At 46.5% G+C, this 26,484-nt stretch overlaps 1 protein-coding gene across 2 annotated transcripts; it reads left to right on the top strand.

Moving 5' to 3' along the window:
- Positions 1-12: 12 nt before the first annotated feature.
- On the top strand, positions 13-25,727 carry ZNF512 (zinc finger protein 512). Of its 2 annotated transcripts, none has more exons than XM_074820486.1 (14): positions 13-80; positions 3,027-3,085; positions 4,419-4,627; positions 6,569-6,661; positions 11,403-11,486; positions 12,756-12,880; positions 13,237-13,323; positions 14,569-14,667; positions 19,250-19,417; positions 20,019-20,213; positions 20,901-21,002; positions 22,301-22,363; positions 22,835-22,933; positions 23,417-25,727. In XM_074820486.1, exons 1-14 carry the CDS (start codon positions 57-59, stop codon positions 23,714-23,716), a joined length of 1,707 nt encoding a protein of 568 aa, XP_074676587.1. In that variant the 5' UTR covers positions 13-56; the 3' UTR covers positions 23,717-25,727. The 2 variants fall into 2 exon arrangements, with proteins under 2 accessions (XP_074676587.1, XP_074676589.1); XM_074820488.1 differs by lacking the exon at positions 13-80 and adding an exon at positions 2,244-2,633.
- The last annotated feature ends 757 nt before the right edge of the window (positions 25,728-26,484 follow it).

Here is a 26,484-nt window from a genome sequence, read left to right as displayed (position 1 = left end):
GGGCCGCGCGGCCGCGCGGGCGGCGGGGCGCGCGCTGACGTGGCGGCGGCGGCACCATGCGGGGCGGCGGCGGCGGCTCGGTGAGTGTCCGGGGCCTCCCAGCCGGTGCCGCCCCGGGGGGCGCTCGGCCGTCGGGACGGCGGGAGCGGGCCGGCGCCACCAGAGCAGCCGCGGCGGGACTTGTGCTTCTCCCCGAGGGCCTTGCTGGGCTCGGGGCTGGCCGGAGCGGGGGCCCGGCGCGGCTTTGGCCCGGTGGGCCGCCCTGCTCTGTCTGCCGCCGCCCGAAGGCTGGGCCGTGTCTCCGCGCGGACGGGCGGCGGGCGGGACCCGCGGCGGCGGAAACGGCCGCTTTCCGCTTGACGACCTGGCGCCCACCGGCGCTGAGCCCGCGGAGCGGCGGGCCCGGTTCTGCTCGGCGGAGGGCCCGGAGGGGTCGGGCGCGGCCCGGCTCCCGGCGCCGGCCGTGCGCTTTGTCCGGGAAGTTTTCATTGCGGGAGATGGCGGTCGGCGGGCGAGGGGTGGGGAGGCACCGAGAGAGGCCGCCCGGAGAGGCTGTGGCAGCCGCGTCCCTGGAAGGGTTCAAGGCCAGGTTGGACGGGGCTTTGGGCAACCTGGGCTAGTGGAAGGTGTCCCTGCCCGGGGCAGGGCGTGGCACTGGGTGGGCTTTGAGGTCCCTTCCTACCCAAACCGCTCTGTGATTCTCTGGTAAGTGTGCAGGTAGAAGTGGAAAAGGGGACTGAACCAGGGAGTTCCCCAAGGTGCTGGGCCATCACGCCTGCCCCAGGCCCTGAGGGTTTCCCCTGGGACAGGGACAGTCACGGCAGCGCCGAAACTTGGTGCTGCCACCAAGGCCTGTCCAGGCGCTGTGGGACGGACTCGCTGCAGTTACTGCATCGGTCCTCTGACTTGGTGAGAGTTTCTGTGCTGGGCTTAAACGTCATCTTCCCAGAGAGGTTGTGGAGCAGCCTGTCTCCAGCAGCAGGCCGTGTTCCAGGGCACGGAAACGTCCCGCAGAAAGTCCATAGGGAGTTGCAGAAATGGCCCACTCACAAATTAAGCTTCTTCATGTTTTCAGGCTTTAGGCTGCTGTTTCTCTTCTTCTAACACAAGGTGCAAGGAAGTTGACTTTTTTGTCTTCCGTATGCCCAGCGCTTGGGTGTTCCTACATACGTTGGGTCTCTGTTTTCTGACTGGAAAGTACACTGTATAAATAAAAAACACTCAAAACTTGAACGCCAGTTTCTCTAGATGTTTCCTTCATAATTGCTGCTATCAACTTCTCAGAAAGGAAGGCTAGGCAGATCATATGTACTCTCTTTTTTTTTATTGCAGATCCTTAACTGTGACCTAAATTCTTCATACTAATCTTCACTTTAATGCAAAATTTTTTAGTTCTAAAAAAAATAAAACTTTAAACATGTGCCATGTTTGTCCATCATCTAGGTTCTTCTAATGGTAGATTAGGGCAGTTGACTGCAGTAGACTGTGCCTGCCTGTTCATTTTTATCGTTGTGACTTCACAAGCCTAACTTTTTCTAGCTGCTCCTCAGTGAGGTTTCTCCAGGTCTCTGATGTGGGGGTTTCCAAAACACTGCTGTTCGCACTACTAGATGCGTGTAAATCGTATCAAAGTGATACAAACAAACATTCAATTGACTTTTCCAAAGGAGACAAGATATGATTGTGAAGTCATTGATGGAGCACTTGTGAATTTCTCTCGTGCTGCTTCCCTGACCTTTCCACCAGAGGAGACAGGGGCTGGAGGGTCTGACAGCCCATAGTCACTGTTTAAGAATTCATCGAGTTGATCTCGGTGCCTGCTGCTTGGTGAACTACTGCCTGTTCCTATGCATAAATTAGAAGGGAAGAGCATAAAAGACAGATTGAAGTTAATTTTTTTCCACTGCATTTTTTCCTTTATGTTGAATTTAATTTGCCTTGAAGCTGCCTATTCCCTAGTTTTGATACAGCATCTGAAGTTTCTCAGCATCTCCTTCTCACAAGTCATCACATTTTTATGACTTCTTCAAATTCTGTCATATCCCTGTTTGCTGTTTTTCAGATAATGGTAGCATTTGTTTTTAATAACTAAAACACTTCATAGCATGGTCCAGTTGATAATGTGTATTACATTTTTCTATAAAGAAGATAGGTCATTTATCCATATTCTTTCTTTTCTTCTTTTTTTTCCAGTTTCTTAGCCAGTTCTTGTACATGGCAAAATACTCTGTTCCTAGGTTAGAGTTTTGGTATTGCATATACTTCTACTGAGCAATGATTTTTGTTTTCTAGTCTGTACAATCAAGATTTTTGTCCTGGGTTTCCTAATGAAGAGCATCATAGAGTCTTTATTAGTGTTTGGAAGAAGGTGATAAGTGATTGTCCACATGCCACCAACAACATACAGCAAATGAGTTGTTTATACTGACTTGGGAATGTCAATGGTATCTGTTAAATTACATGTCTTACAGGAGCATAAGAAGCAACAAGTGACAAAAAATCTTTGTTAAATTATAAGACTTCTGTGATGTAGATAAAGTGAACATCTGGGCAGCTGATGGGAATATGATGAAGTAATTGAGATAAGAAATTAAAAGAGGACGTAAAAGAGACTAGAGAACATTATCGGCATGGTAAATGCAAGAACTGTTTCATTAAGAAAAAAATAAGTACATTGTAAAAACTAGTAAGTTAGGATCTAAAATATTTGTAATGGTGTGGTAAAGTCTAGTCAGAAGGCACTGAAGGAATTGGAGACAAAGAACACTCCATCGTGCCCTAGTGCAAGGGCAATGACTGGCTTTCGTATGGGGAGTGTAGGGGGGCTCATCCCTATTTTGGTTCCAGTTCTAATTCAGCTGGACTTGAAAAGGTTAAACACCTCCTTGTTGCAGAAACCAGTGGTTTCCTTTTCAGAGGATGGCATGCTCATCTTCAAAGTGCAGGTGACTCTGTTTAACTGAAAAGTGAAGCATGCAAAAAGAAGAAGAATTATGCTGCTAATGTGACTTGTTCTGCTTTGTTAGGACACCAGGCCTGGACATCACAGACAACAGAAGGTCAAGAGGTCTCTGGGAACCAAAAAGTATGTGAATGTTTCTTGTCTAGTTGGACTGAGGGCAAGGAAAAAGGGGAGAGATTCCTATAGGAAAACCATATCTGGTCTTTACATAATATTCTGAATTTTAAGAGCTGCGACGATTTTGGTTTGTGTGATGAGAGTCTCAACTGACTTTGCTTATTGGTTTGAAGGAAAAGTGCTTTTCTGATAATTCAAGCCATATTAGCTTTCATTTATTGTTTTTAAAAGGATTTTAACACTGGGAAGGTAAGTATTTTATGTTCGAGACCAAATGTTGTACTAAAACCTGTGTGCTTTGGTGTGATTGCAACTGAAAGGCTTTAGTTTGAGAATTCCTCTCCCCACCCTTCTGCAATACCTTCTTAAACATAGTATATACTGATCTGACCTGGTACCATCTGTGTCCCCCACTGATTAATTTCTGGATTGATGTGTTAAAACATGTGAGCTCCACAGCTCTGGGTGTGGGGAGTGTTGCTGAGATGGCCATCACAGTCATCATGCCAGCGATCTACTTATTTCAGTTTGTGAATTGTAGTAGCAATGGGATATGTTGAAAAGTGTTTTTGTTTTCTGTTCTTTCCTCTTACATTAATGGGGATTTACATTAATTGCCCAGAGAATAGATACTGTGTGTTTCTTTGACACCTAACCATTTTGCTGTCATGTGCAATAGTTTAAATGTCCACTCATTTCAGGGCTGTGAGAAGTATTTGAGAATAGTGAAGCAAAGTTCCCTTTGAACTCTAGGAAGAAAAACCAGTGCTGCTGGCTAGTCTAAATCCATCTTAATGTAGTGTGATTTGTAGGATATACTGTAAGGCTGTCTTCATTGCTGAAAGCCTTGCTGGTTAAAATTCTTATTAGCGTTAAGTCTTTTAATTGTGTAGTGTCAGCTCTGACTCTCAGAATAAGTACTGTAGAAGATCTTGCCCTTTGAGGCATGCAAAAGATCTCTTTTGTAATGATGGGCTGCAGAAGAATTCTTATATTCCACATAGGTTGTTTAAGGATAAATGTATATTTTTAAATTGAGATTAAGTTGTGCCTGCTTCTTAAGTTGAAGGTTTGAGGTAGGTTGAATATTTTTTTCTGTTCTTCTCGAGTAACTTTCTAATATCATTCTCTAAAAGATGGACTGAAAAATAACATTCAGGATGTTTTATCTTTCTGGCACTTTTCAGTTCACAGAAGTCAGGAGATTCAGTGAACTGAGAGATGAATTTTTAGTCTACTTGGGAAGATCAAAGGGATGTTGTCTGTCAAGTTATTGTTGTTGTGTGTGTCTGTATACGTACATATACATAAGGATTTATTTCAACTTGATGTTTTCCAGGTCTAAGCAATTTGAGGAGGTGGAAACTACTGTCCTAGGACTGAACAGTAACTATGATGAGACAGACAGCAACATTTCTTCTGCCTCACCGAAAGGTCGAGTGAACGGAAGTGCAGAGTCCAGAAGCAAACGGAGCATTCGCAGACCTGCTTACTGGTTGGAAATGAGAGGGATGAAAAACAGTATTAACAAATCTTCAGAAAAAAAAGGTACTCATCACTTCTGGCTGGATGAAAAACTGTATTTCTCTCTGGTTCTTTTATGAGAGATTAGATGACTTCTGAAAGACATGCTGCAGTTCAGCCACAAATTACAAGCTTGGTAATGCTGCGCATGTATTAGGAGAAATAAACTTCCTCCACTGCAGAAACATAGGTGAAATTCTGTGATGTTACGTGGTTCCTTCTGAGTGACTTGTCTATTAAAATTAATGATTCTGTGACTGAGCTCAGTTTTATCTGTAGAAGACATATGTGTAAAGATTCTGCCAGTCGTATCAGGAATATGCTTTGAGAGCTTTAAAAATAGAACAAAGAACACTAAAGATGTAGAAAAAGGGACCGTTCAGCAGTATTCTGGATTGGATGCAGCTTTTGTGGTTGGTAGATTTTATTTTTTAAGGATGGTTTTATTTCTTTTATTTTCTCGCTTCTGTCACTTATGATTTTCTGATTTGGAGTGGTTTGGGTCTTATGTTTTTGTAGGAACATTCAGGTTTCCCAGTCTAGGAGCTGTTTTCCAAACTTGTCATGTGGTGGAGAGCCAAAACTTTGCTCTTCTTTAATGCACTTTCTTCTTATCTCTTAAGTCGTAATCTATATTCCATCCTGTTGTGGGGAGAGCCAAATCTGGTAGCTTGGCAGAAGCAAGGTTGCTGCAGCTCCACACCCCCAGGTCCAAGCAGTCGCGAGACTAAGCTGTATTCCTGTAGGTATCAACACACACATACAAGATGCATACACAGCCAGCCACACAGATCAACACAAAGGTGTGCTCAGCGCTCACACAAACAGCACCAACAGCCTTCGTCCTTTTTCCCGCTCTGGCTGATCAGGATGAAGATGTGTGAGTGAGAGAAAAGCAGCGTATATAAAAAGTATATCTAAAAGAAGTACGTATGTATGTATGTGTATGTTTGTGTGTGCACACATGTGTGCAGTGTGTATCTCTCCTGTATCTGCACTCAAACTCTCCGCCCACTCGGTATCTGGCCTTTGGATCCCTGTCTCCTCAGTTGCTGGTACGTGGACGTACTGGCCCAAGGCCTGCAGAGCCATGCCAGTTGCTGATGTAGACCTTGCAGACAGGCTCACACTCACAGACTCTGCCCTCCCCTGGTCCCTCTGATTTGGTGTCAGGCGTGACCAGATTTGTGTACTGACCAACCATCTTGTTTACAGGCAAGTGGCCCTTTTTATCCTCTTACACCTCTCTTTTCCTACACTTGATCCTCCCCAAATCAGCTAATTCTCTCCCTTTCCCTTCCTTTGATACAACTGCTAAGCATCCCAGTCTTGTGTCATCCTGAATTGTTCTGTGTTACCATCCCACGTGTCACATAACCCTGGGCATTAACACCACACTCCCCCTTCTCACCACTACCCCCCTTCCTCCTTCCAAAGGGTGCTCCAGAGAGGGTTCCCATTGACTCATCCTGGGACAGACCTGGGAGGAAGGTGTCTGTTTCTTTGAGTCTGTAATTTGTGTTCCCCTGCCTGCCATTGTGCTTCTGTACTTCTCTGTGTTCATGGAGATAAGCCGTTGATAGGCCTGGAAATAGGGAGGGGAGGCAGGATATTATTTAGGTTTCCCCACCTACCGTTGTTTCTCTGTGCTTCTTTTTGTGTGCGTGCAGATGAGCTTTTGATGACATAACTTAGCACCTTCTGGCTCTCTTCCTGAGTAGTATTATTTTCCCAGACCGTGCTGTGGCACTGTTTCTTCCATCTCTTCTGTGTCAGAGGATTGCAGGCTGTGGAGTGCCTAAATGTTACTGAGTCAGAAGGCTGTGTCTAGCTCACTGGTGTCCAGCTGCCTTACAAAAACTACTTTAAGTAGTGAATACAAGGATAAGCTGAGGCAGCAGCAGACTCAAAGCTGTTATCCAGACTGAATAATGTGACTGAAGCATTTCTGTTCTTACTCATTAGCAGGAGAAGTGCTATTGAAAGGCAAGAGGAAATCTGAGCAAGGGGATGGCGAAGATCTTAAAGACTCTCCCAAGAAGAAGCAGAAGATTTCAGGTAATACGAATAACTTGTACTTCCTAATTACAAGTCTCCAGGTACTTCAGAATTCTCTCTGCCCAGATGCTATCCTCTGCTGTCTTCCAACCGTATTTCTGATTCTGGATATTTTGTTACAGGAGATTGTTGACTAGTTTCTGTTTTACAGTGGAGATGATTGTTCTAATTTCAGTCTCTTGAAAGTCCAACAAAGGGAGGAAGGAAAGGAAATAGGGGAAGTATAGGTTAGTCTGCTTCATTTCAGTTCCCAAAAAGATTCTGGACTAAATAATTAGACATATTACTTTTAAACATTAATGAGTAGATAATAACAGCAATATGGGTTTGTTAAGGAGAAATCAAATCCAACCACTTTAATTTTCTTTTACCACAGAGACAGAGGGGAGAAATGCTTGACACCATAGGTCTTTCATGCCTTCAAAGGGCTGTTAATCAGTGGTTAGGTGCAAAAGTGGTGTAAGTAGGAGCAGGTGACACAGGAAAAGTATACATTTGCTGTCCAGTCTTGCAAGGATGAGGTTAGGAAAGCCAAGGCCAACCCGGAGTTGAATCTGGGAAGGGATGTGAAAGGCAACAGGAAAGGATTCTACAAGTGCATGAAAAGCAAAGAGAAGACTAGGGAAAGCATTGAGTACGCTGCTGAACAGGGGAACTGGTGACAAATGACATGGAAAAGGCTGAGGTACTCAGTGCTTCCTATGCCTCAGTCTTACCAGTTGAAGGATTCCTGCAGGAATCCCAGATGCCTGAGACCAGAGGTCAAGTGGAGCAAGGAAGCCTTACACTCAGTGAAGGAGGATGAGGTTAGGGCACTTAAACTGGACATACCTAACCATTTATCAGCAGTTCTGGCTAACTGGGGAAGTCCCAGTTGACTGCAGGTTAGTAAATGTGTCGCCCATATACAAGAAGGGCCGTAAGGAGGATCTGCGGAACTATGGGCCTCTCAGTCTGACCTTGGTGCCGGGGAAGGTTATGGAGCAGCTCATTCTGAGTGCCATCGCGTGGCCTGTACAGGACAACCAGGTGATCAGGCCCAGTCAGCGGGTTTATGAAAGGCAGGCCCTGCTTGACTAACCTGATCTCCTTCTATGACAAGGTGACCCGCTTAGTGGATGAGGGAAAGGCTGTGGATGTTGTCTACCTAGATGTTAGTAAAGCCTTTGACACCCACAACATTCCCCCGGAGAAACTGGCTGCTTATGGCTTGGACAGGTGTACACTTTGCTGGGTAAAAAAAAATGGCTGGATGGCTGGGCCCAAAGAGTTCTGGGGAATGGAGTTAAGTCCAGTTAGCAACTGGTCACAAGTGGTGTTCCCCAGTGCTCAGTAGTGGGGCCTGTTCTGTTTGATCTTTGTCAACTATCTGGACAAGGGGATCAAGTGCACCCTCAGTAAGTTTGCAGACAATGCCAAGCTGGGCAGGAGTGTTGATCTGCTTGAGGGTAGGAAGGCTCTACAGAGGCATCTGGGCAGGCTGATTGATGGGCTGAGGCCAATTGTATGAGGTTCAACAAGGCTCAGTGCTGGGTCCTGCACTTGGGTCACAACAACCCCACACAACGTCACAGGCTTGGGGCAGAGTGGCTGGAAAGCTGCCCAGTGGGAAGGGACCAAGGACCTGTGGGGGGACGTTGGTCAACAGCAGCTGAATATGAGCCGGCAGCATGCCCAGGTGGCTAAGAAGGCCACTGGCATCTTGGCTTGTATCAGAAACAGTGTGGCCAGCAGGGACAGAGAAGGGATCGTCCCCCTCTGCTCGGCACTGGTGAGGCCGCACCTCGAACACTGGGTTCAGTTTTGGGCCCCTCACTACAAGAAAGACAAGAAAGTGCTGGAGCGTGTCTGAAGAAGGGCAGCAAGGCTGGTGAAGGGTCTGGAGCACAAATCCTGTGAGGAGCAGCTGAGGGAACTGGGGTGGTTTAGCCTGGAGAAAAGGAAGCTCAGGGGAGACCTTGCCACTCCCTACAGCTACCTGAAAGAAGGTTGTAGCAAGGTGGGGGTCAGTCACTTCTCCCAAGTAACAAGTGTTAGAACAAGAGGAAGTGGCCTTGAGTTGCACCAGGGAAAGTTTAGATTGGATTTTAGGAAAAATTTCTTCGCTGAAAGGCTTGTCAAGCACTGGAACAGGCTGCCTAGGGAAGTGGTTGAGTCACCATCCTTGGAGGTATTTAAAAGACATATAGATGTGGCACTTTGGGACATGGTTTAGTGGTGGCCTTGGCAGTGCTGGGTTAATGGTTGTACTCCATGATCTTAAAGGTCTTTTCGGAGCTGAACGATTCTATGAATCTGAGTCCCAAGAGGCCTGACGGGTTGCACTGGGTGCTGAGAGAGCTGGCTGATGTCATTGTGGGGCCACTCCTGATTGTCTTTGAAAGGTCGTGGTGACTGGGAGAGGTTCCTGAAGACTGAAAGAGAGCAAATATCAATCCTGTCTTCAGGGACAAAAAGAAGGAAGATCCAGGGAACTACAGGCTGATTAGCCTCACGTCAGTCACTGGGAAGGTGATGGAGGGAGTCCTCCTGGAAAGCATTTCCAAATGTGAAGGAGAAGATGGTGATTGGGAGTAGTCAGCATGGATTCACGAAGGGCAAGTCATGCTTAATCAACCTTCTATAATGAGGTCACTAGCTTGGTGGATGAGGGGAGAGCAGTGGATGTTGTTCACCTCAACTTTAGTAAGGCTTGTGGTGCTGTTTCCCACGACTTGTAGATGAGCTGACAAAGTACAGGTTAGATAAATGAACAGCACAGTGGATTGAAAACCAGCTGAACATCCAAGCTCAGAGGGTTGTATTCAGTAGTACAAAGTCTAGTTGGAGGCACAGGATTAGTGATATTTACCCCAGGGGTAAATACTGGGGCCAGTACTGTTCAACATTTTCATTAATGACCTGGAAATGAGACAGTGTGCACCCCCAGCAAGTACAGAGATGGTACAAAGCTGGGAGGAGTGGTGGTACAGCAGAGGTGTGCTGCCATTCACAGGGACCAGGACAGGCTGGAGAATTAAGCAGAGCGGAACTTCTCGAGGCTCACCAAGGAGAACTGTAAAGTCCTGTGGCTGGGCAGGAATAACCCCACATACTGGCATATGCTGGGGGCTAACTGTCTGGAAACCAGCTCTGTGGACAGGGACCTTGGGGTCCTGGAGGGACAGCAAGCTGACCACGAGCCGGCAACACGCTCCTGTGACAAAGGCAGCCGACAGCATTCTGGGCTACATTAGGAAGAGTATTGCCAGCAGGTCGAGGGGGTCATCCTTCCTTCTGCTCAGCACTGGTGAGGCCACACCTGGAGTACTGTGTCCAGTTCTGGGCTCCCCAGTACAAGAGAGACACGGACATGCTGAGAGAGTCTAGTGCAGGGCTGCAAAGATGACTGAGGGACTGGAATATCTTTCCTGTGAGGACAGGCTGAGAGAGCTGTGACTTCTCAGTCTGGAAAAGAGAAGGCTCAGGAGGAATCTTATCAGTGTGTATAAATACTTGATGGGAGGGAATGAGGAACGGGGAGCCAGACTCTTCTCTGTAGTGCTCACTGACAGGACAAGAGGCAGTGGGCACAATTTAAAACATACAAAATTCTATCTAAAGACAAGAATACACTTTTTTACTGCGAGAGTGATCAAACCCTGGCACAGGTTGCCCAAAGAGGTTGTGGAGTCTCCATCAGTGGAGATACTCAAAACTTGACTGGACACGTTCTTCAGCAACCTACTCTAGCTGACCCTGCTTGAACACTGGGGTTGGTTTAGGTGAGCTCAGCAGGCCCCTTCCAACCTTAATGTTTCTGTGATTTCTGTGAAATAGAAAAAAAGTGTAGAATGGTGGTCCACAATCTGTCCTAGATTCAATTTTAACTACTGTTTTTGTCACCAAGGACTTGGAAGTACATAGAGAGCACAAAGCTGAAAGACATGGCAAGTGTGTTGGAGAAGAGGCTAAAATTGAAAGTGGTCTTGATGTTAGAGAAACAGTTTAAAAAATAGAATGGAATATAGTGTGTAAAATGGAAGATACTGTAGTTAGGAAGAAATATTAGCACAGCTGAAAGACAAAGAACAACCTAGGTGTCAGTTCTTCAGAAGAGGATTTGAGATTTCTAACAGATCAAAAGCTGAATAGGGACTAACAGTGTCATACTTGTTTTGAAAAAAGGCAAATGTTATACTGAGGTATTTGAGCAGGAACGTAGACTTTCAGACATGTGAAGTAATTATTTTGCTCTAATGCAGGGTCACACTTGGAGCGCTGTTTCCAGCAGTGGGCACTGCAGTTCAGGAAATGTGTGGACCAACTGAAGAGAGCAAAAAGCATAAGCCATGAGAAAATACTGAAACAATAAGAGTTGTTTAGTCTAAAGAAAACAGGAATGAGTAGAGGAATGGAACTGTCCCTTTCAACAAGTCCTTAGATTGGCTCAGCTGTGCTGTGAACAGGATATTTCAGTGTGAAGAGTTCCCCCCTCTGAGCTTTGTGTATGAACAACCATACAGATTACAAATATCTGGATGGGACTAATGCCTGCAGCTGTGAATGGCTATGGATTTTAAAAGGGAGTAGAGAATATAATCTTGACATTCCTTTTAAAACAAAAGCATCAAACATTTCTGAGTTGAGTAACTTTGAGACTGCAGACTAAATAGCAGCCTCCTAGCAAAAAATCTCTGCTTTTTTGTAACAAGGCTCGCAGAATAAAGTCTTCTGGTCTTTCTTGTTTGTGTTATAACAGGAAAAAGACAGCAAGCTGGAACACAACAAAACTCCAAAATGAAAGGCCACTGTGTTCGGAAAGAACCAGAAACCTATGGCACAGGTAAGAAGAAGAAGAAGCAGTTGCTCAGAATTCTTTATAAAGCAGCTAAAAGATAAATGTGATTCTAGGATTTGAATCTGAGCAACAGCTGTGTTTCTGGTGTTTCCATTTTCTTGCTCACTTTATGGTTGACAAGGAAGAACTGGCTGCTGTCCTTCTGGCACTGTGTCAGTACTGCAGAGCAAGACTGGAGGGACTGCATACTGCCTAATAGTGCAGTTCCACGTGGTTTTACCACTGCATAATGGAACAGCAAAGGGGTAATTGCTTTTTGAACTGAGGAAAAGCCCGTTAAAATAGTCTCACTATAAAACTCATAAAAATATTTATACTTTCTTACTCGGCAGTGTATGTTTGCAGGAAAAACTCTGTAGCTGCTGCTGCCAGATCACCTGGCGGCAGGTAGCCAGAGAGCCAAGCAGTCTATCCTAGAAAAATAACATTAGCCTTGACTCAGCAAGTGGAATGACTTGGTATGTGTAGCTCACAGCACTTGTTAAATAACCCAGTGTTCTGCCAAGTGCTGTTTGATTCAGACTTTTCCCCAAGCCACCTAGGGAGGGACAGCCCCTGCTGTTATTACTGGGCAGAGAGGAAAGCCTTTAGATCTTTTAATGATAGTAATTCAGTCAGGTGGCTGCTAAACCACTTTCTTCCCAGAACCCATTTCAGTTATTTATAATCCTTGTGGGTTATGCCAAGCTTTTGCTTGGCATTTCAAAAAGAGGCTGGGAACTGGAAACTGTGCCACACAGGGTATTTTTCCTTGGCTGTTGAATAACTTGGCCTGGTGGTGCAGCTCTGTTCTCTTCCAGTGCCAAAGCTGCTGGCTAACGTAAGTGGAGTTCTAAAGATTTGGTTAGCAGAACTGAACTGTGGACTTTGTCTGAAACTGTTCAGTCACATCTGTGACTGTTTTTACTGTGAAAACCATTTTGTCAAAAGAAAAGTTTACTCTGCATGCTGAAGCAATCGTGTAATAATAATGAACAAAGGAAAAACCTCTACTGAAGAGGTGGAAGAACGCTCCTCGCAAGGGGGTGGTAGGATTAAAGAGTTCTTATAAAATGGTCTCCCAAAAGGAGTGATGTGTGCCTTGTCACATGACACATTTAAAGCTGCAAATGAGCTAAACCTATTGAAGTGTTGCTGGACATGAGTTTGGTAGCGTGTGACCTGTTTCCTTCTAGGATTCATTGTGCACATTGAAGAAAAAAAAAAAAAAGATACTGTGTTTGCAGTTCTATTCCAAACCTTTTGTTTTGACAGGTAGCATGGAAGAGCAATGGTCTTTGGAAATTCAGGACAAAGGCCGAGTGACCTGTCCAACATGCCGAGCTGTGGTGAGAAAGACTGTAGAAGGACTAAAGAAACATATGGTGAATTGCAGGCAGGTAAGAACATGAGAGGTGAGCAATGTTTTCTTTATTCATCTTCAGCTTACTGATAGAAATGCTTGCACATTTAAAACCAGTTCCATCATCATGTCTTTTATACATATGTATAAAGAGCCCTTTATCATCTGTAAGAGGCTGCGCTTGGTGCTTCTTGCTTAGTCTTTTGCTGGAGGTTTGGGGTAGCGAACAAAGGTGTAGCTATTTCATTGTTCCCCTAAATTTTAGGCTCCGTAAAATCTCTTCTGTTCTTAATGAGCAGTTACCAGGCCCAAATAAGATGTTCTGCTTTCTGGCTCGATTCCCACTGCTTTGGTTAATTTAGTTACACACACCATGTCCTCATTTATTTCTAGGAAATGTTCACATGCCATCACTGTGGGAAGCAGCTGAAGTCTTTAGGAGGGATGAAATACCATGTCATGGCAGACCATAACAATCAGGTAACACAGCTGCTGTGCATCTAAAAATCCTACAGGCAAGACAGTCTTTTGTTCCTTCCCTGATGAACATGGAAGCAGAACACGGTGTGTGTTTTCAAATGTTGTAGCTGTTCAAATCTTGTCTACCTATTATTTTTCCTGTGAGATTTGATGTCTGAAAAACCAGTAGAATGTTACCAGAGATGGTAGGTGTGCTACATCTTAGAAAGAGGGGATGAACTTCTGTTAAAGCTGGTTATATGTCACACATAAAAAGCATTCTCAATCAGGAAAAAAAAAAAAAAGATTGCTCATTAGGCTGCAGCTTTTAGTCCTTTGCTAGAAAGTTGGATTTTTTTCTACACCCAGGGCAGACTAGATTTCAGTTCTTCACAAGTTCAAAGGTAAAAAAGCAGAAGCAACAGTTTAGTTCTTGTCTCTATTTACTGTAAAGTTATTAATGCTACAATCTGCTTTTCCTCTTTGCTATTACTTTAAAGAAGGCAATGTCTCCTGTTGTAGTTGTGAAGAATTAGAACTTTTGAAAAGGTTATTCAGAAGTTTGGATAAGGTTTAGATAGTTCATTACTGTTATTTTTCACAGAGTTCCCAGTACTGTGGTTTCTGAACCTACAGCTGTACTAGTAAATGAAATAGGCCAGGGATCATGTTCTGGCCCTGAGGAATAGGTCTGTCACTCAGTTCTAACTTCTTATTCAATCTAGGTGTAATGTTACTGTAAAGTAGTGTAGGAATAACATACAATAACCACGACAGAGAGAATAGAGAAGAACTTGAGCTGTAGTTTAGCATAGATGAATAACCGTTACAGGCAGTTAGTCTGCTTAGCTTTAGTTAGACTAAGTGAAAATCCAGTAAATGTTGAAGATGCGTGACAGAGATGAGTAAGTACTTTCCACAGGCAGAAGGGGAGAAAAGTAATTTTGGAAATACATACCCTTGTCTTCTCAGCAGCTATAGTTTGGGACCATTTCTTATCAAGGTTTTGTTCATAGCTAGCTATCTAAATGTTAGAACTCTTATCTGCAAAGTGGGTTTTAGGCAGTTTACTCCTTTTAAAGGTAATACAGTTGTTCTGGGATATAGACAGTGATCGTTGTATTAGATATACTTCTATAAAATCACAAAGTTGTAGAGATTTAGAAGCTTTCCTTCAGCAGTGTGTTGAGTAGTGAATTCCCTATGAGAAGAACTGTAAATGCTGAGCGTGCTGTGTTTTTCTTTCGTCTTTCTGCTGTGCTCTAGCCAGTAGTGAAGGAGGGAGGAGAATTGGATGAACAGCTCGAGCGAGACCGCCTTCGGAAGGTTCTGAAGCGTATGGGAAAACTAAAGTGTACGAGGGAGGTAAGCTGCATTGTCCTAAGGATCCTGAATTAAACGGCAGTGGATGCATGAATGTAGAGTATTATGAGAGTTCTGCTGGCTATGCTTTGGTGCTGGCCAAAGTTGGATTTATTTCAAGATCCTAGCTATGCTTTTAAGACAGAGTATCATAGAATCATAGAATGGGTTGGGTTGGAAGGGACCTTTAAAGGTGATGTAGTCCAACGCCCCTGCAATGAGCAGGGACATCTTCAGCTAGATCAGGCTGCTCAGAGCCCCGTCCAGCCTGACCCTGAATGTGTCCAGGGGCAGGGCGTCTGCAGCCTCTCTGGGAAACCTGTGCCAGTGTTTCACCACCCTCATTGTAAAAAATTTCTTTCTTATATCTAGTCTGAATCTACCCTCTTTTAGTTTAAAACCATTACCCCTTGTCCTATTGCAGCAGGCCCTTTTAAAAAGTCTGTTCCCATCTTTCTTGTAAGCACCCTTTAAGTGTTGAAAGGCCGCAATAAGGTCTCCCCGGAGCCTTCTCTTCTCCAGGCTGAACAGCCCCAACCCTCTCAGCCTGTCCTCATAGCAGAGGTGTTCCAGCCCTCTGGTCATTTTTGTGGCCGCCTCTGGGCCTGCTCCATGTCTTTCCTGTACTGAGGACTCCAGAGCTAAGCACAGTGCTCCAGGTGGGCTGTCACCAGAGCAGAGCAGAGGGGGAGAATCCCCCCCCTCACCCTGCTGCTCACACTGCTGTGAGTGCAGCCCAGCACACGGGTGGCTTTCTGGGCTGTGAGTGTGCATTGCTGGCTCATGTCCAGCTTTTTTCATCCACCAGTACTTCCAAGTCCTTCTCCTTGGGGCTGCTCCCTTCAGCCTCCAGCCTGTGTTGATACTGGGGGTTGCCCTGACCCATGTGCAGGACCTTGCACTTGGCTTTGTTGAATGAACCTCATGAGGTTCACACTGGCCCACTTCTCAAGCTTGTCCAGGTCCCTCTGCACAGCATCCCGTCCCTCAGTTGTGCCAGCCGCCCCACTCAGCTTGGTGTCATCTGCAAATGTGCTGAGGGTGCACTCGATCCCACTGTCTGTGTTGTTGATGAAGATACTAAACAGTCCTGGCCCCAGTACAGACCCTCGAGGGACACCACTTGTCACCGATCTCCCTCCAGACCTCGAACTGTTGACCACTGCTCTCTGGATGTGACCATTCAACCAATTCCTCATCCACCAGACAGTCCACCCATCAGATCCATCTCTCTCCAATTTAGAGAGAAGGATGTTGTGGGGGACTGTGTCAGAGGCCTTACAGAAGTCCACATGGATGACATCCATAGCTTTTCCCTTGCCTGCTGATGCAGTCACTCCATCCTAGAAGGCCGCTAGGCTGGTCAGGCAAGACTTGCCCTTGGTGAAGCCACGCTGGCTGTCTCAAATCATCTCCCTGTCTGCCATGTGCCTTAGCACAGCTTCTAGGAGGGTCTGCTCCGTGATCTTCCCAGGCACAGAGGTGAGGCTAACAGGTTGGTAGTTCCCGGGGTCCTCCTTTCTACCTTTTTTTAAAATGGGTCCAATGTTTCCCTTTTTCCAGTCTCTGAGGACTTCACCTGACTCCCATGATTTTTCAGATATCATGGAAGCAACTACATCAGCCAATTCCCCCAGGACTCTGGGATGTTATCTTGTCAGGTCCCACAGACTTAGGTATGTTCAGGTTCCTCAGGTGGTCACGAACCTGATCTTCTCTTGCAGTGAGAGTGACTTTGCTCCCCCAGTCCTTGCCTTGAGGTCCATCCAGTTGAGAGGTGTGGGAAGAGAGATCGACAATGATGACTGAGGCAAAAGAGTTGTTGAGTACTTCAGCCTCTCCTTGTCTGTTACCAGTTTGCCAGTTGTGTTTGTCGGGGACGTATGCTTGCTTTGACCTTCCTTTTCTGGCTGACATAGTAGCCTTTCTTATTATTCTTTGCATCCCTTGCCAAGTTCAGCTCCAGCAGTGCCTTGGCCTTCCTGACCCCATCCCTACACAACTGGGCAGTGTCTCTATACTCTTCCCAGGACACCTGTCCCTGCTGCCACTGCCTGTGCATTTCCTTCTTGCCCTTCAGTTTGACTGGCAGGTCTCAACTCAGCCATGCCAGCCTCTTGCCTTCCTTTCCTGATCTCTTACACATGGGGACTGAGACCTTTTGTGCTCTGTGGAAAGCGTCCTTAAAGACCTGCCAGCTCTGTTCTGCTCCCTTATCCCTGAGGGCAGTTTCCCAGGGGGTCTTGTTGACTACCTCCTTGAACAGCTGCAAGTTTGCTTTCTACAATTCAGGGTCCTGACTGTTCTCTTTGCCTGTCCCATATCCCTCAGGACCGCAGACTCCACCAGTGCATGATGACTGCAGCCCCGGCTGCCTCCAGCGTGATGTCTCTGATGAGGTCTCTTGCCTTGGTGACCAACAAGTGTCACATCCCCTCTGGGAGGGGTGTCCATTACCTGGCCTCAGAATTTATCCTCAGTGTGCTCCGGGAGTCTCCTGGGTTGCCCACAGCTCTCCCTGCTATTTTTGCAGCGGATGTTGGGGTGGTTGGAGTCCCCTGGCAGGATGGGCGCGCGTGAGGGCGATGCCTCCTGCAGCTGGAGCACCAAGCCTCCGTCAGCAGGCTCCCCTTGGTGGAGCGGCCTGCGCGAAACGCCAACCACAAGGTTCCCTTTGTTGTCTCGCTCTCTAATTCTTACCAATAAGCTTTCAACCTGCTTGTGGTTATTCTTCAGACAGCTCTTCCCATTCTGTCCTTTTCTTGATGCAGGGGATCCTTCCTTGCCCGTCCCTTCTGAGCCTCTCTAGCCCTGGACAGCAGCGCTCCAGTCATGGGATTCATCCCACCACGTTTCAGTAGTGTCAGCTAGGTCATGGCTCTCTAGCAGCATGGTGGCTTCCAGCTCCTCTTGGTTGTTACCCATGCTGCGTGCACTGGGCGCTTCAGCTGGGCTGTCGGCCATGTCACCTTTTTAGGGGAGCACACCTTAATTCCTTTGAGGTATTTCACTGGTGTTTCCCTGTTGGCTCCTATTACCTCAGGAGCCCCTGGCTTATCTCTGTAAGACTGGAGTGTGCTCCAGGGTACCCAGCACATCTCAGAGCAACAGGCTGAGGGCCCTTGCTGGCACCCTGACCCTCAAACCTTGGCGTGTTGTCCCATGGCTTGTCACAGGCCAGCCTGACGTTATCCCCTTCCCCCTTCAATTCTAGTAGTCTCTTGAGGGACTTTGGTGGGATGCTGTGTTACCTGGAAGGCAGCAGGATGCCTGGAGAATTCCCTCTAAACACCTGTGAAGCACTGAGCATAGAGAATGAATTTTGGAATAACTGATACTTGGTTAGAACCTCATGACTAAATAAAGTAGGAATCTGGTGAACACTAACTAGCTCAACCAGAAGTTTCAGGGCTTCACACACAACTTGTTAGGTGACATTCTCTTGCTTACAGTAGAAGGGAGTCCACATTCGGTTGCTCTCTGATCCCCATTTGAACTCTTAGAGAGGATAACTAGGGTGATTGAAATGGAGTTTTTGTTTTTGATTAAATTTTTTTTAATGACTTCTCTAAACTAGATGTGTAAATGTAGATGCAGCAAAGATATGACTTTATAAGTGCATTCAGTGGAAGATGTCAAGGAGGAAGAAGTTAAAGGATGGCCATTTTCCCTTGCAACAGTATTATAAACTATTCAGAGAATTACGCAGCTGTTAAGGCTGGAAGGGAACTTCTGAGGCCATCTAGTTCAACCCCTGTGCTCAAGCAAGGTCAGCTAGAGCTCTTTGAGTATTTGATGTGTTGGTGTCTTCAAGGGGAATCGAGGGGACACTGGATTGTTTCTTGTACGCACCAAAAATATTTTTTTAATGTGCACTTCTGCTCTCTGTGATAGCTGGGAAGATGTTTTTGTGCTAACTGTGTGAGTTTGTCTGTGGTTTTTGAAAATACTGAGATTGGCCACAGCTAGAGAAGGGGATGTAGGGCAGATGGGTACACTAAAAACTTGCTGATGCAAGTTTTGATTTGTCCTGTTTTCAAGCTCAGTGTCAAGTTGATCACTGGATTCAGGATTAGGAGATACTCTAGTAAGTGACATCCACAGGAACCACTGGAGTTTTTGTTGTCCTCCACTGCAGCATGAGACAACAGCTGTATCCTAGGCATAGCTGAAAGTTTTATTTACTATCACCCTAATATTGCTGCATTCTTGACAGTTTGACCAGCCAACCAAGTATAAAACCTTCCTCTTTTTCTGCCCAACTCCTCCATTTGTATCTGAGTATCTTTCCATTTTGTGCATCCTCATTTAACATCTTGCTTCTTCGTTCCATATATTGAAATTTTCTGTTGTCCACTAGCTACAAAGAAGTTCTAAGAAACAATTTCTCCCAGTTGCAGCCAATTCTTTGTCCCAGATTTTGTCTATCTGAATAGACTAACATTAAAGTTTACTACCTGATTGTCTCTGGTCTGGCAGGAAAAGTGATAGCACTTGGTCAGCAAACAGTGGATTCTATAGACAGTGGTGCTGTGATCACTTGGAGAGCATTCTTCTTTTACACATTTTTCTTCTGCATTGACAGGGCTGCACAGGCAGCTTCACTAGCATAATGGGATACCTATATCATGTTAAAAAATGTGGGAAGGCTGCTTCTGAGCTGGAGAAAATGGCTATGAAGTGCCATCACTGTGGGAAAGCATACAAATCGAAGGCAGGACTTGTCTACCACCTCCGATCTAAACATGGGCCGGTAAGTGCAAATTGCCATAGTTACCAGATAGTGCGGTGGTACTTGAGCCATTCAGACTTGAGACACATGTAGGCTTTTGCTTGCTACTTGGGTGGGTAATTGGGGGTAGCAAATCTGCATTTTTCTGTCTCTCTGGAGTATTCTGTCCTTGATGCTTTCCTTCTAGCAGCAGCTGTTGCTGTTCTGTGACTAGGATGAAGTTTTTAATAGTAAATCACCATGGCAGCAGTAAACTTTCCCCAGCCTGACTTTTGCTCCATGGAAGAATGATGCTTTTCTTTGCTCTTAAAAGACCCAACATTGGAACAGAACAGGCAGTACCATGCTTGTCCATGAGGGTTTTACAGCAAGTCATGTGATGCCCTTTCAAGAGGTGGCTGTATGAAACTCTCTGCCTGAGCCTTTCTGCCATGATCCCCCAGATCAGATGTGGGGGTCTGTCTCACTGGCGGGATGCACTTCTGTCCCGTGTCTGTGAGAGTGAACCACAGCTGCAGCAGCATTTTTGTAAGGGATTTGGCAGCATATTTTTCACCGTATTTAGTGTAACTGAAATAGGAACCAGTGAAGGGGGCTCACCCTTTTTTGACCTCCATTGCAGGTCACTTTCCTCCACGAGGAGAGAAGAACAGAGAGCCTGAAGGAAATAAAACGGGAGTCAAACAGCACAGGCAGAGTTCAGAGGAGATCTGCAAAGGTGGCGATCTACTATCTCCATGAGCTAGCTGGAGAAGAGCTGGCCAAAGAGTGGCCCAAGAGAAAAGTCCTGCAGGACTTGATTCCAGATGACCGCAAGGTACAAGGCCTTGATGCTATGTAGGGTTTGAGTCTTTCTTCACATCAGAGGAGTCTTGCACTGGGATCTGCTCAGTGTTGCCAGTGGTTAGTGGCCATGGAGAGCAATACTGAAGAAGTTATGTCTTGTGGGAAGGATCAGGTTTTGCTCTCTCTCGTCTTAGATTGCAGTATTGCTACAGTAGCAATTGCTGCGGTGGAAGTATTTTTACCCAGGCAGGCTATAATGATTTTCAAGTCCTATTGCTGTAATTTTCAGTGGGCACAAGTAATGAAGACAGTTATAGGCCGCATGTTGCTCAGAAGTCATAGGCTGCAGGTCACTGCTGCCATGCAGTGATATTTCACAGTTTTTCAGGCTTTGGAGTTTCCAAGAGCATCTTTTAGGCTGCAAGGGAAACCCAAGGGAAAAGGATGATTTATGATTTCAATGGGGTAAGTACATTTAGAAGAATTGTAGTCCAAGTTATGGGAAATTTTGGATTCTGGTACTGTGGGGGTTTTCCAGATTCAGTTATGTTTGTAGAGAGTCACTGAGATAGGAAAAGATTGGTTATTGAGAGTTTGTCTGTTAGAGCAGGAGAAGAAATAATACTTCTGTCTCACAACCTGGGAGAGAAAGGGACATACTTGGCACTATGTGCAACCAACATTGCTTCCAGCTTTTAATTCTGTCTCCTTATCTCAGCTAAAATATACTCGTCCTGGACTGCCCACATTTAGTCAAGATGTGCTGTGCAAATGGAAAACGGAGATAAAGATGTACCGAAGAGTCCACTGTCCAAATCAGGTAATCCTTGAGTGTTTCTGAAGCCTCAAAGGGGACGGATCTCAGGTCTGTATGAGCCAGCAGCTTTCCACAACCTTGAAACTGCAGTTTGTCTCTCTGTGGGAGACAAGTTCTCCATCTCAGTGTGGTTGGTCAGTGTGACCAAGACCCTCTTTGGACTGTTGCCCTGGGATGATCCTCTGGGGATGTGTTTGTCTGTTTCAGAGCCAGTCGCTGTCTGTCGGGCTGGCACAGCTCTCACAGGCTGCCAGGAGCTGGTCTGTCAGGGCTCTGAGCAGTGGGAAAATGACAGTCCCCTGCCTGTCTAGTAGGTGTATTAAATCTAATTATAAAAGAAGGGAGGAGTAGAGATGGAAGTGTAAAAGTAGAGGGACTTTGTCTGGCACAGCACTTAAGTTTTCTTTTGAAAGCTGGAAAAGGGCTACAGGAGACTCAGGCGTGGCGCTGCCGTGCTGGTCTAGGGCTGCCTGCGCACATGCACTTCAGTTCCTTACAGTCCCACGCAGCCGTCACCAGCCGGATCCAGCGAGAAGGAACGGCCCCACTGGTGGAAGTGATGGTAGATGTGACGCCCGCTGCCAGACAGCCACAGCTCAGTGGCGGCTTCCACCTGGGTTTGGTACAGAGACAATGCCTTCCCCCTGCCCTGCCCCACGCGTCATTTCCAAGTGTAAGAATTGCAACATAATGTTGCCTATGGAGCTGTCCCCAGAAAGCAGCTGCCCTGTTTCACCGGCCAGTAACCCAGACGCATGTCTTGTACCCGCCTCCTGTTTCAGGGCCGGGGCTGTAAGCTGAGCGTGGTCTAGTGTCCCAAGGCTGATGCCTAAAGCTCCATGTGGGGTAAGGCCCATAGAGCTGCCCCGTAACTGAGAGCATCGATGTCGGGGGCAGCACTTCTGCTCTGTGCCACTAGACACACCAGCAGGGTGGGAGAGGTTGAAGTGTCTTGTACTTGCCCCTGTGCTTTGTTTGAAATTAATCTCTGCTGCACTTTAGGCAAAATGCAAACCCTTATCATTTTACTCAGGGTTTTGATAGAGGGTGAATGTAACTGTGACAGGAGTCTCTTTATTATGTCTAAATGTGCTCAAAACCTGGAAATATCTAACTTACTGAAAGCTTAAGTCTCTTAACAGTCTTTTTACCAGCAGCTTTCTGGCTCTGGAGGACTCAGTATCTCCCTCCCTCTACCTCTCTTATCCCTTTTGCAATTGTCTTCCAGAGAATAAGACTCTTGTGCAGGAAGAAGTGATTTACTAGAGTTTTGCTGACATGCACTTCTTTTACTGTTTCAGGGTTGTGAATCTGTATATGGCAGCGTCTCAGGACTCAAGTCTCACCTCGGCACGTGTACCTTGGTTGGTAGCCTTCCTCTACTCACTATCTTTTACACCAGTAGCCTAACTGTCCCTGTCCCTCAGCTCCCTCCTCGTTCAAGCTGTTGTCCTGCCATCTGCTACTCTGAGTTTCTCACAGCTGAGTGCTTCCCTGTGTGCTCACGGGGTTGCCACTGCAAACACTGCTTGAGGCAAGGAGGCAGCATCCTAATGGCATGCATTTTAGTGAAACTGCCCTCCTGTAGATTCACAGCTACAAGAGCGTTTTTTCCAGGTACAGTGCTGGAGACCCTGTAACATCTCACAGAGCAGTCTTATGCTTTGTGGGCATAACTGGTCAGTAATGTCAGTGCTTCTGTAGCTGAAGCATCGTCTGGTACGAGTAAGAGTTTCTACTGCTGGGTTATATCCGAGCAAGATTCAGATAGAATATAGAGGTGTATCAGCCTTCTAGGCAGCAATTGATGATGGATTTTTTTGTTTTGGTGCCAGGGAGACTTTGTGGCTGGTAAATACAAGTGTCTCCTGTGTGAGAAGGAGTTCGTTTCAGAGAGTGGGGTCAAGTATCACATCAACTCTGTGCATGCTGAGGTAAGGCAGGCGGAATGGAAGTCCTCAAACCCCAGGCTGTTGGAGGTGGGGAGGGTGTCTTGGGAAGGAAATGCTGAATGCTTGCCCTGTGTTATTTTTGACTTGCTCGCTGTTGGGAACAGGGTCCTAGACTCGAGTGGCCTTTGAGTTGTTTTAAACGGAGCTAGTCTTATGCGTTGGTCTGGGGAGCAAGTGTTGTGTTGTGTCATGCCTTGTCCCAAGCTGCTGCTGCTGCTCAGGTCAGCTCTTCAGCATTTCCCATGCCTTTAGCCAGGCAACTGCCAAATTAAATCTGCATCCTCTGAGACAGAGTGAAACCTGAGGAGGAACACTGAAGAACACAGCTTTGTTAGGCAGCTGCCTTTCCAGATCTCACATTTCAGGAAGCCCTTGTCCCACAAAGCAGCTTTATTATAAGCCCTGATAGGCTTTATATGGTATTTCCACCATCAGTACCAACCTGTTGTCTTCTAAACCCTCCAGGACTGGTTTGATGTGAACACAACTACCACCAAAAGCTTTGAGAAGCTAATGAAAATCCGCCAAAGAGAAGAGCAGAGGAAGCAACGGAAGAAACGACCTTTGACCCGGGGCAAAAAGAAGAGAACTGGGACCTTGACTGCCAAGAAGCTCCCCACTGCTGGAGTTGAAAAAATGAGAAGAAGTAAGAGAGGTCGTCCACAGCGGGTGGACAATGAGAGTGCGAGTAGTGAGGAGGGGGAGCCCCAAGTTGCGCAGAGAGCCGAATTTCCAAAAACCAGCCACAAGCGAGGCCGGAAGTAAATCCCCAGAAGAAGAGGAGTAATCCTAAAGCTTTTCAGTTACAAGCCCCACTTCTGTCAGGCTCATAACCCACAGCACTAATATAAGCAACTGAATGTCTTTGGGACTGTGACTTCACGCTACTCGGTGACCTTGATTTTGAAACTGTTGCCTCTGGTCAGTTGTGAGAGACTTCAAGCCAAAGCTGTGGTACAGAGCCTGCCTCTCCTGGTGTAGATCCCTTGGACAGTGGCACTAGCAGTGTAGTTCCTGCTCTGGTTACAGTCTCAGTTTCAGTCATGTTAGTTGCTTGTTGAGTGGTTTCCTGTACAGCAGCTGTCTGTTTTGTCATCTTCCTCTGATGGATGAGATCAGGGTTCTTTTTTAGCAGTTCTCCCTGTAAGGGACTGACTAGCACAGTGTTTAGGTCTCTTAAGGGGGGGGATCCTTTCTTGCACAGGATGCTCACAAACTAAGCAGTGCTGTGCAGAACACAAAGGCTTTAGCTTGCCCTGTAACTGTCCTGTCTGTTGTCAGCAGTGCTGCCACAGAAGAGCAGATACCTTCTAGCCTGTGCTGCAGTCTGTTGCACGAGGCACCGTTTCCATACGCTGATGTTTAGGCTCAGCACCAGACAGTAGCGCGTGAGCTTTGGTCTGCTTGGACGTGATGGGGCATCGTCATTACCCTCGTCAGAACCCGGTATTCCCCGGCATCTCTTCTGTAACACTGGGCATTGAATGTAGAGGGTCTTCCAGTCCAGTGAGGAATAATTACCCTTCAGCCTTTTGGAGATCCACTGGCCTTTCATAGACCCCCAGTAACCGATGTAATAAGGTGGCCTTCGTGGGCCCTCTGAAGACGCTTGTTTCAGACTCCCCTAGGAAACAAACCTACTGCAAGACGGCGCGTCGCTGCAGTAGCAGTCTTGCTGATGCTGAAACCCGGGCTCCGCTGAGCTGCCTCGCCAGTGTGGTGTTCTTTGTCATGCCCATGCTCCCCTAGTGTCCTTTTTTTCTGCACTGTAGATGCCACATTTGTTGTCTTATATCACCTTTCTTTTCAATACTGCTTCCTTTGTGTGAATGAGGTATATTAGCAGTGGCTTCCCTGTGTGGAAGAGGTTAAAAGAGGGTTCATTATTAAGTCACGTGCTGTTGGCATGAACTCTGGATCACAGGGAATATCTTCCCGTGCTCTGTGAATGCAGCAGATGTCATAGAGGCTGGTAGGCAGCAGCAGCACAGACAGTCCTACTCTGTCTTTCAGAGAATGGGTTCTCCAGAATTTCTGTTACCCAAAGACCCACCGTACCAGGAAGTTGTGAAATTTGACCTTTTCCTTGCAGTTTTGCAGGCAAAAAGACAGGCAGCCTGCTCCATGTTACTTCCCCATGAATTTTCACTGCCTACCAGCGTTGCTGGTGCTGAAATTCACAGGGCAGCCATTGCAGTGCCTGGTGAACAGGCGGGATTATACATTGTGTGTTATTGCCAGAATAATCATGCTGGCCCTGACGGTGGGAAGCGCGGTGTGGCCAGCGTGTGCTCAAGAACTGCCTCTCCCATATGACAAGCAAAGCAGACCCCAGCTGAGCATGGCCTGTCCCATGGGGATTGACACCCGTGTGGTGGCTCTGTTGTGAGTTACGGGCGGAGTTATGCTGCCTCTTGAACCAGCTCTCACTGGGGCTGCACTGAAAGTAGAAATATGTGGACTTCTGTGCAGGTGAATCAGGTTTACAGTAAGAGGGGCGAGATCAGAAGACGACAAAATAAAATGTCACCAGTGCGAGAATGTGGTTTCTTGTCTATTTGGTGTGTAGTGTTCTTGGTACCATCCCTACTTGCACAGCACACCCCAGCCTGCCCACTCGCTTGTCCTGCATGCACTGGTGCTGTTGTCTGCGCCACTTCTCCTCAGTACTCCACTCTACACAGCTGTACTTTGACCACACGTGTTTACTACCTTCCCACCCAATAGATGGACAGCACAATAAACCTATGAATTAAAGGAGGTTTTTCTTAGTGGATTTCAGTCTGGAGTCCTATTTACTGTCATTTGTGAGTTACTAACCAGACCTGTTTCTAGACACGGATACTTTATGACCACCTGGATTTTGTAGAGTTACATCAACAACATATTCCCCCACATAAGATCGTTATCCAACAGTGCATTCATACTCCATCAGTGTTAGAGCAGATGATTTGTGGGACTGGCTCAGGCTGGTAAGAGGCGGTGGCAGCGCTGCAGCAGCACAGTCCTTGTGGTCTGTTCAGGAGCACCCGCATCCTGCTGTGGATGGACTGAGCAGGCTGCCCAGTGTGACTGCAGCTGTGCTCTGCTGCTCTGAGCACATGGCAAAATTTAGCCTCAGGGAAGGTATTTTAATTGGGGAACTCACAACATCGTGTATATCGAGGGCTATAAATAACATAAAACCAGCTAATTGTGCTACAGCCTACTGTGCTAAGATTTACTGTTCAGGCATCCATGAGTCTACGGTTCAATTCATTGTTAAGAGTTCAGTTAGCCTAACATTTTGCAAATCCAGGTCAAAATTCTACCCTATAGAATCATAGAATGGTTTGGGTTGGAAGAGACCTTTAAAGATGATTTAGTCCACCCCCCTTCCACAGGAAGGGACATCTCTCACCAGATCAGGTTGCTCAAAGCCCCGTCCAGCCTGACCTGGAACGCTTCCAATGACGGGGCATCCACAGCTGCTCTGGGCAACCCACTGCAGTGTCTCACCACCCTCATCGTAAAAATTTCTCCCTTATGTCCAA

This window comes from Strix aluco, chromosome 3 (genome assembly GCF_031877795.1).
Source record: "Strix aluco isolate bStrAlu1 chromosome 3, bStrAlu1.hap1, whole genome shotgun sequence".
NCBI lineage: Eukaryota > Metazoa > Chordata > Aves > Strigiformes > Strigidae > Strix > Strix aluco.
Note: the sequence above shows the minus strand (reverse complement) of the source record. Positions and strands in the feature narration are given on the sequence as shown.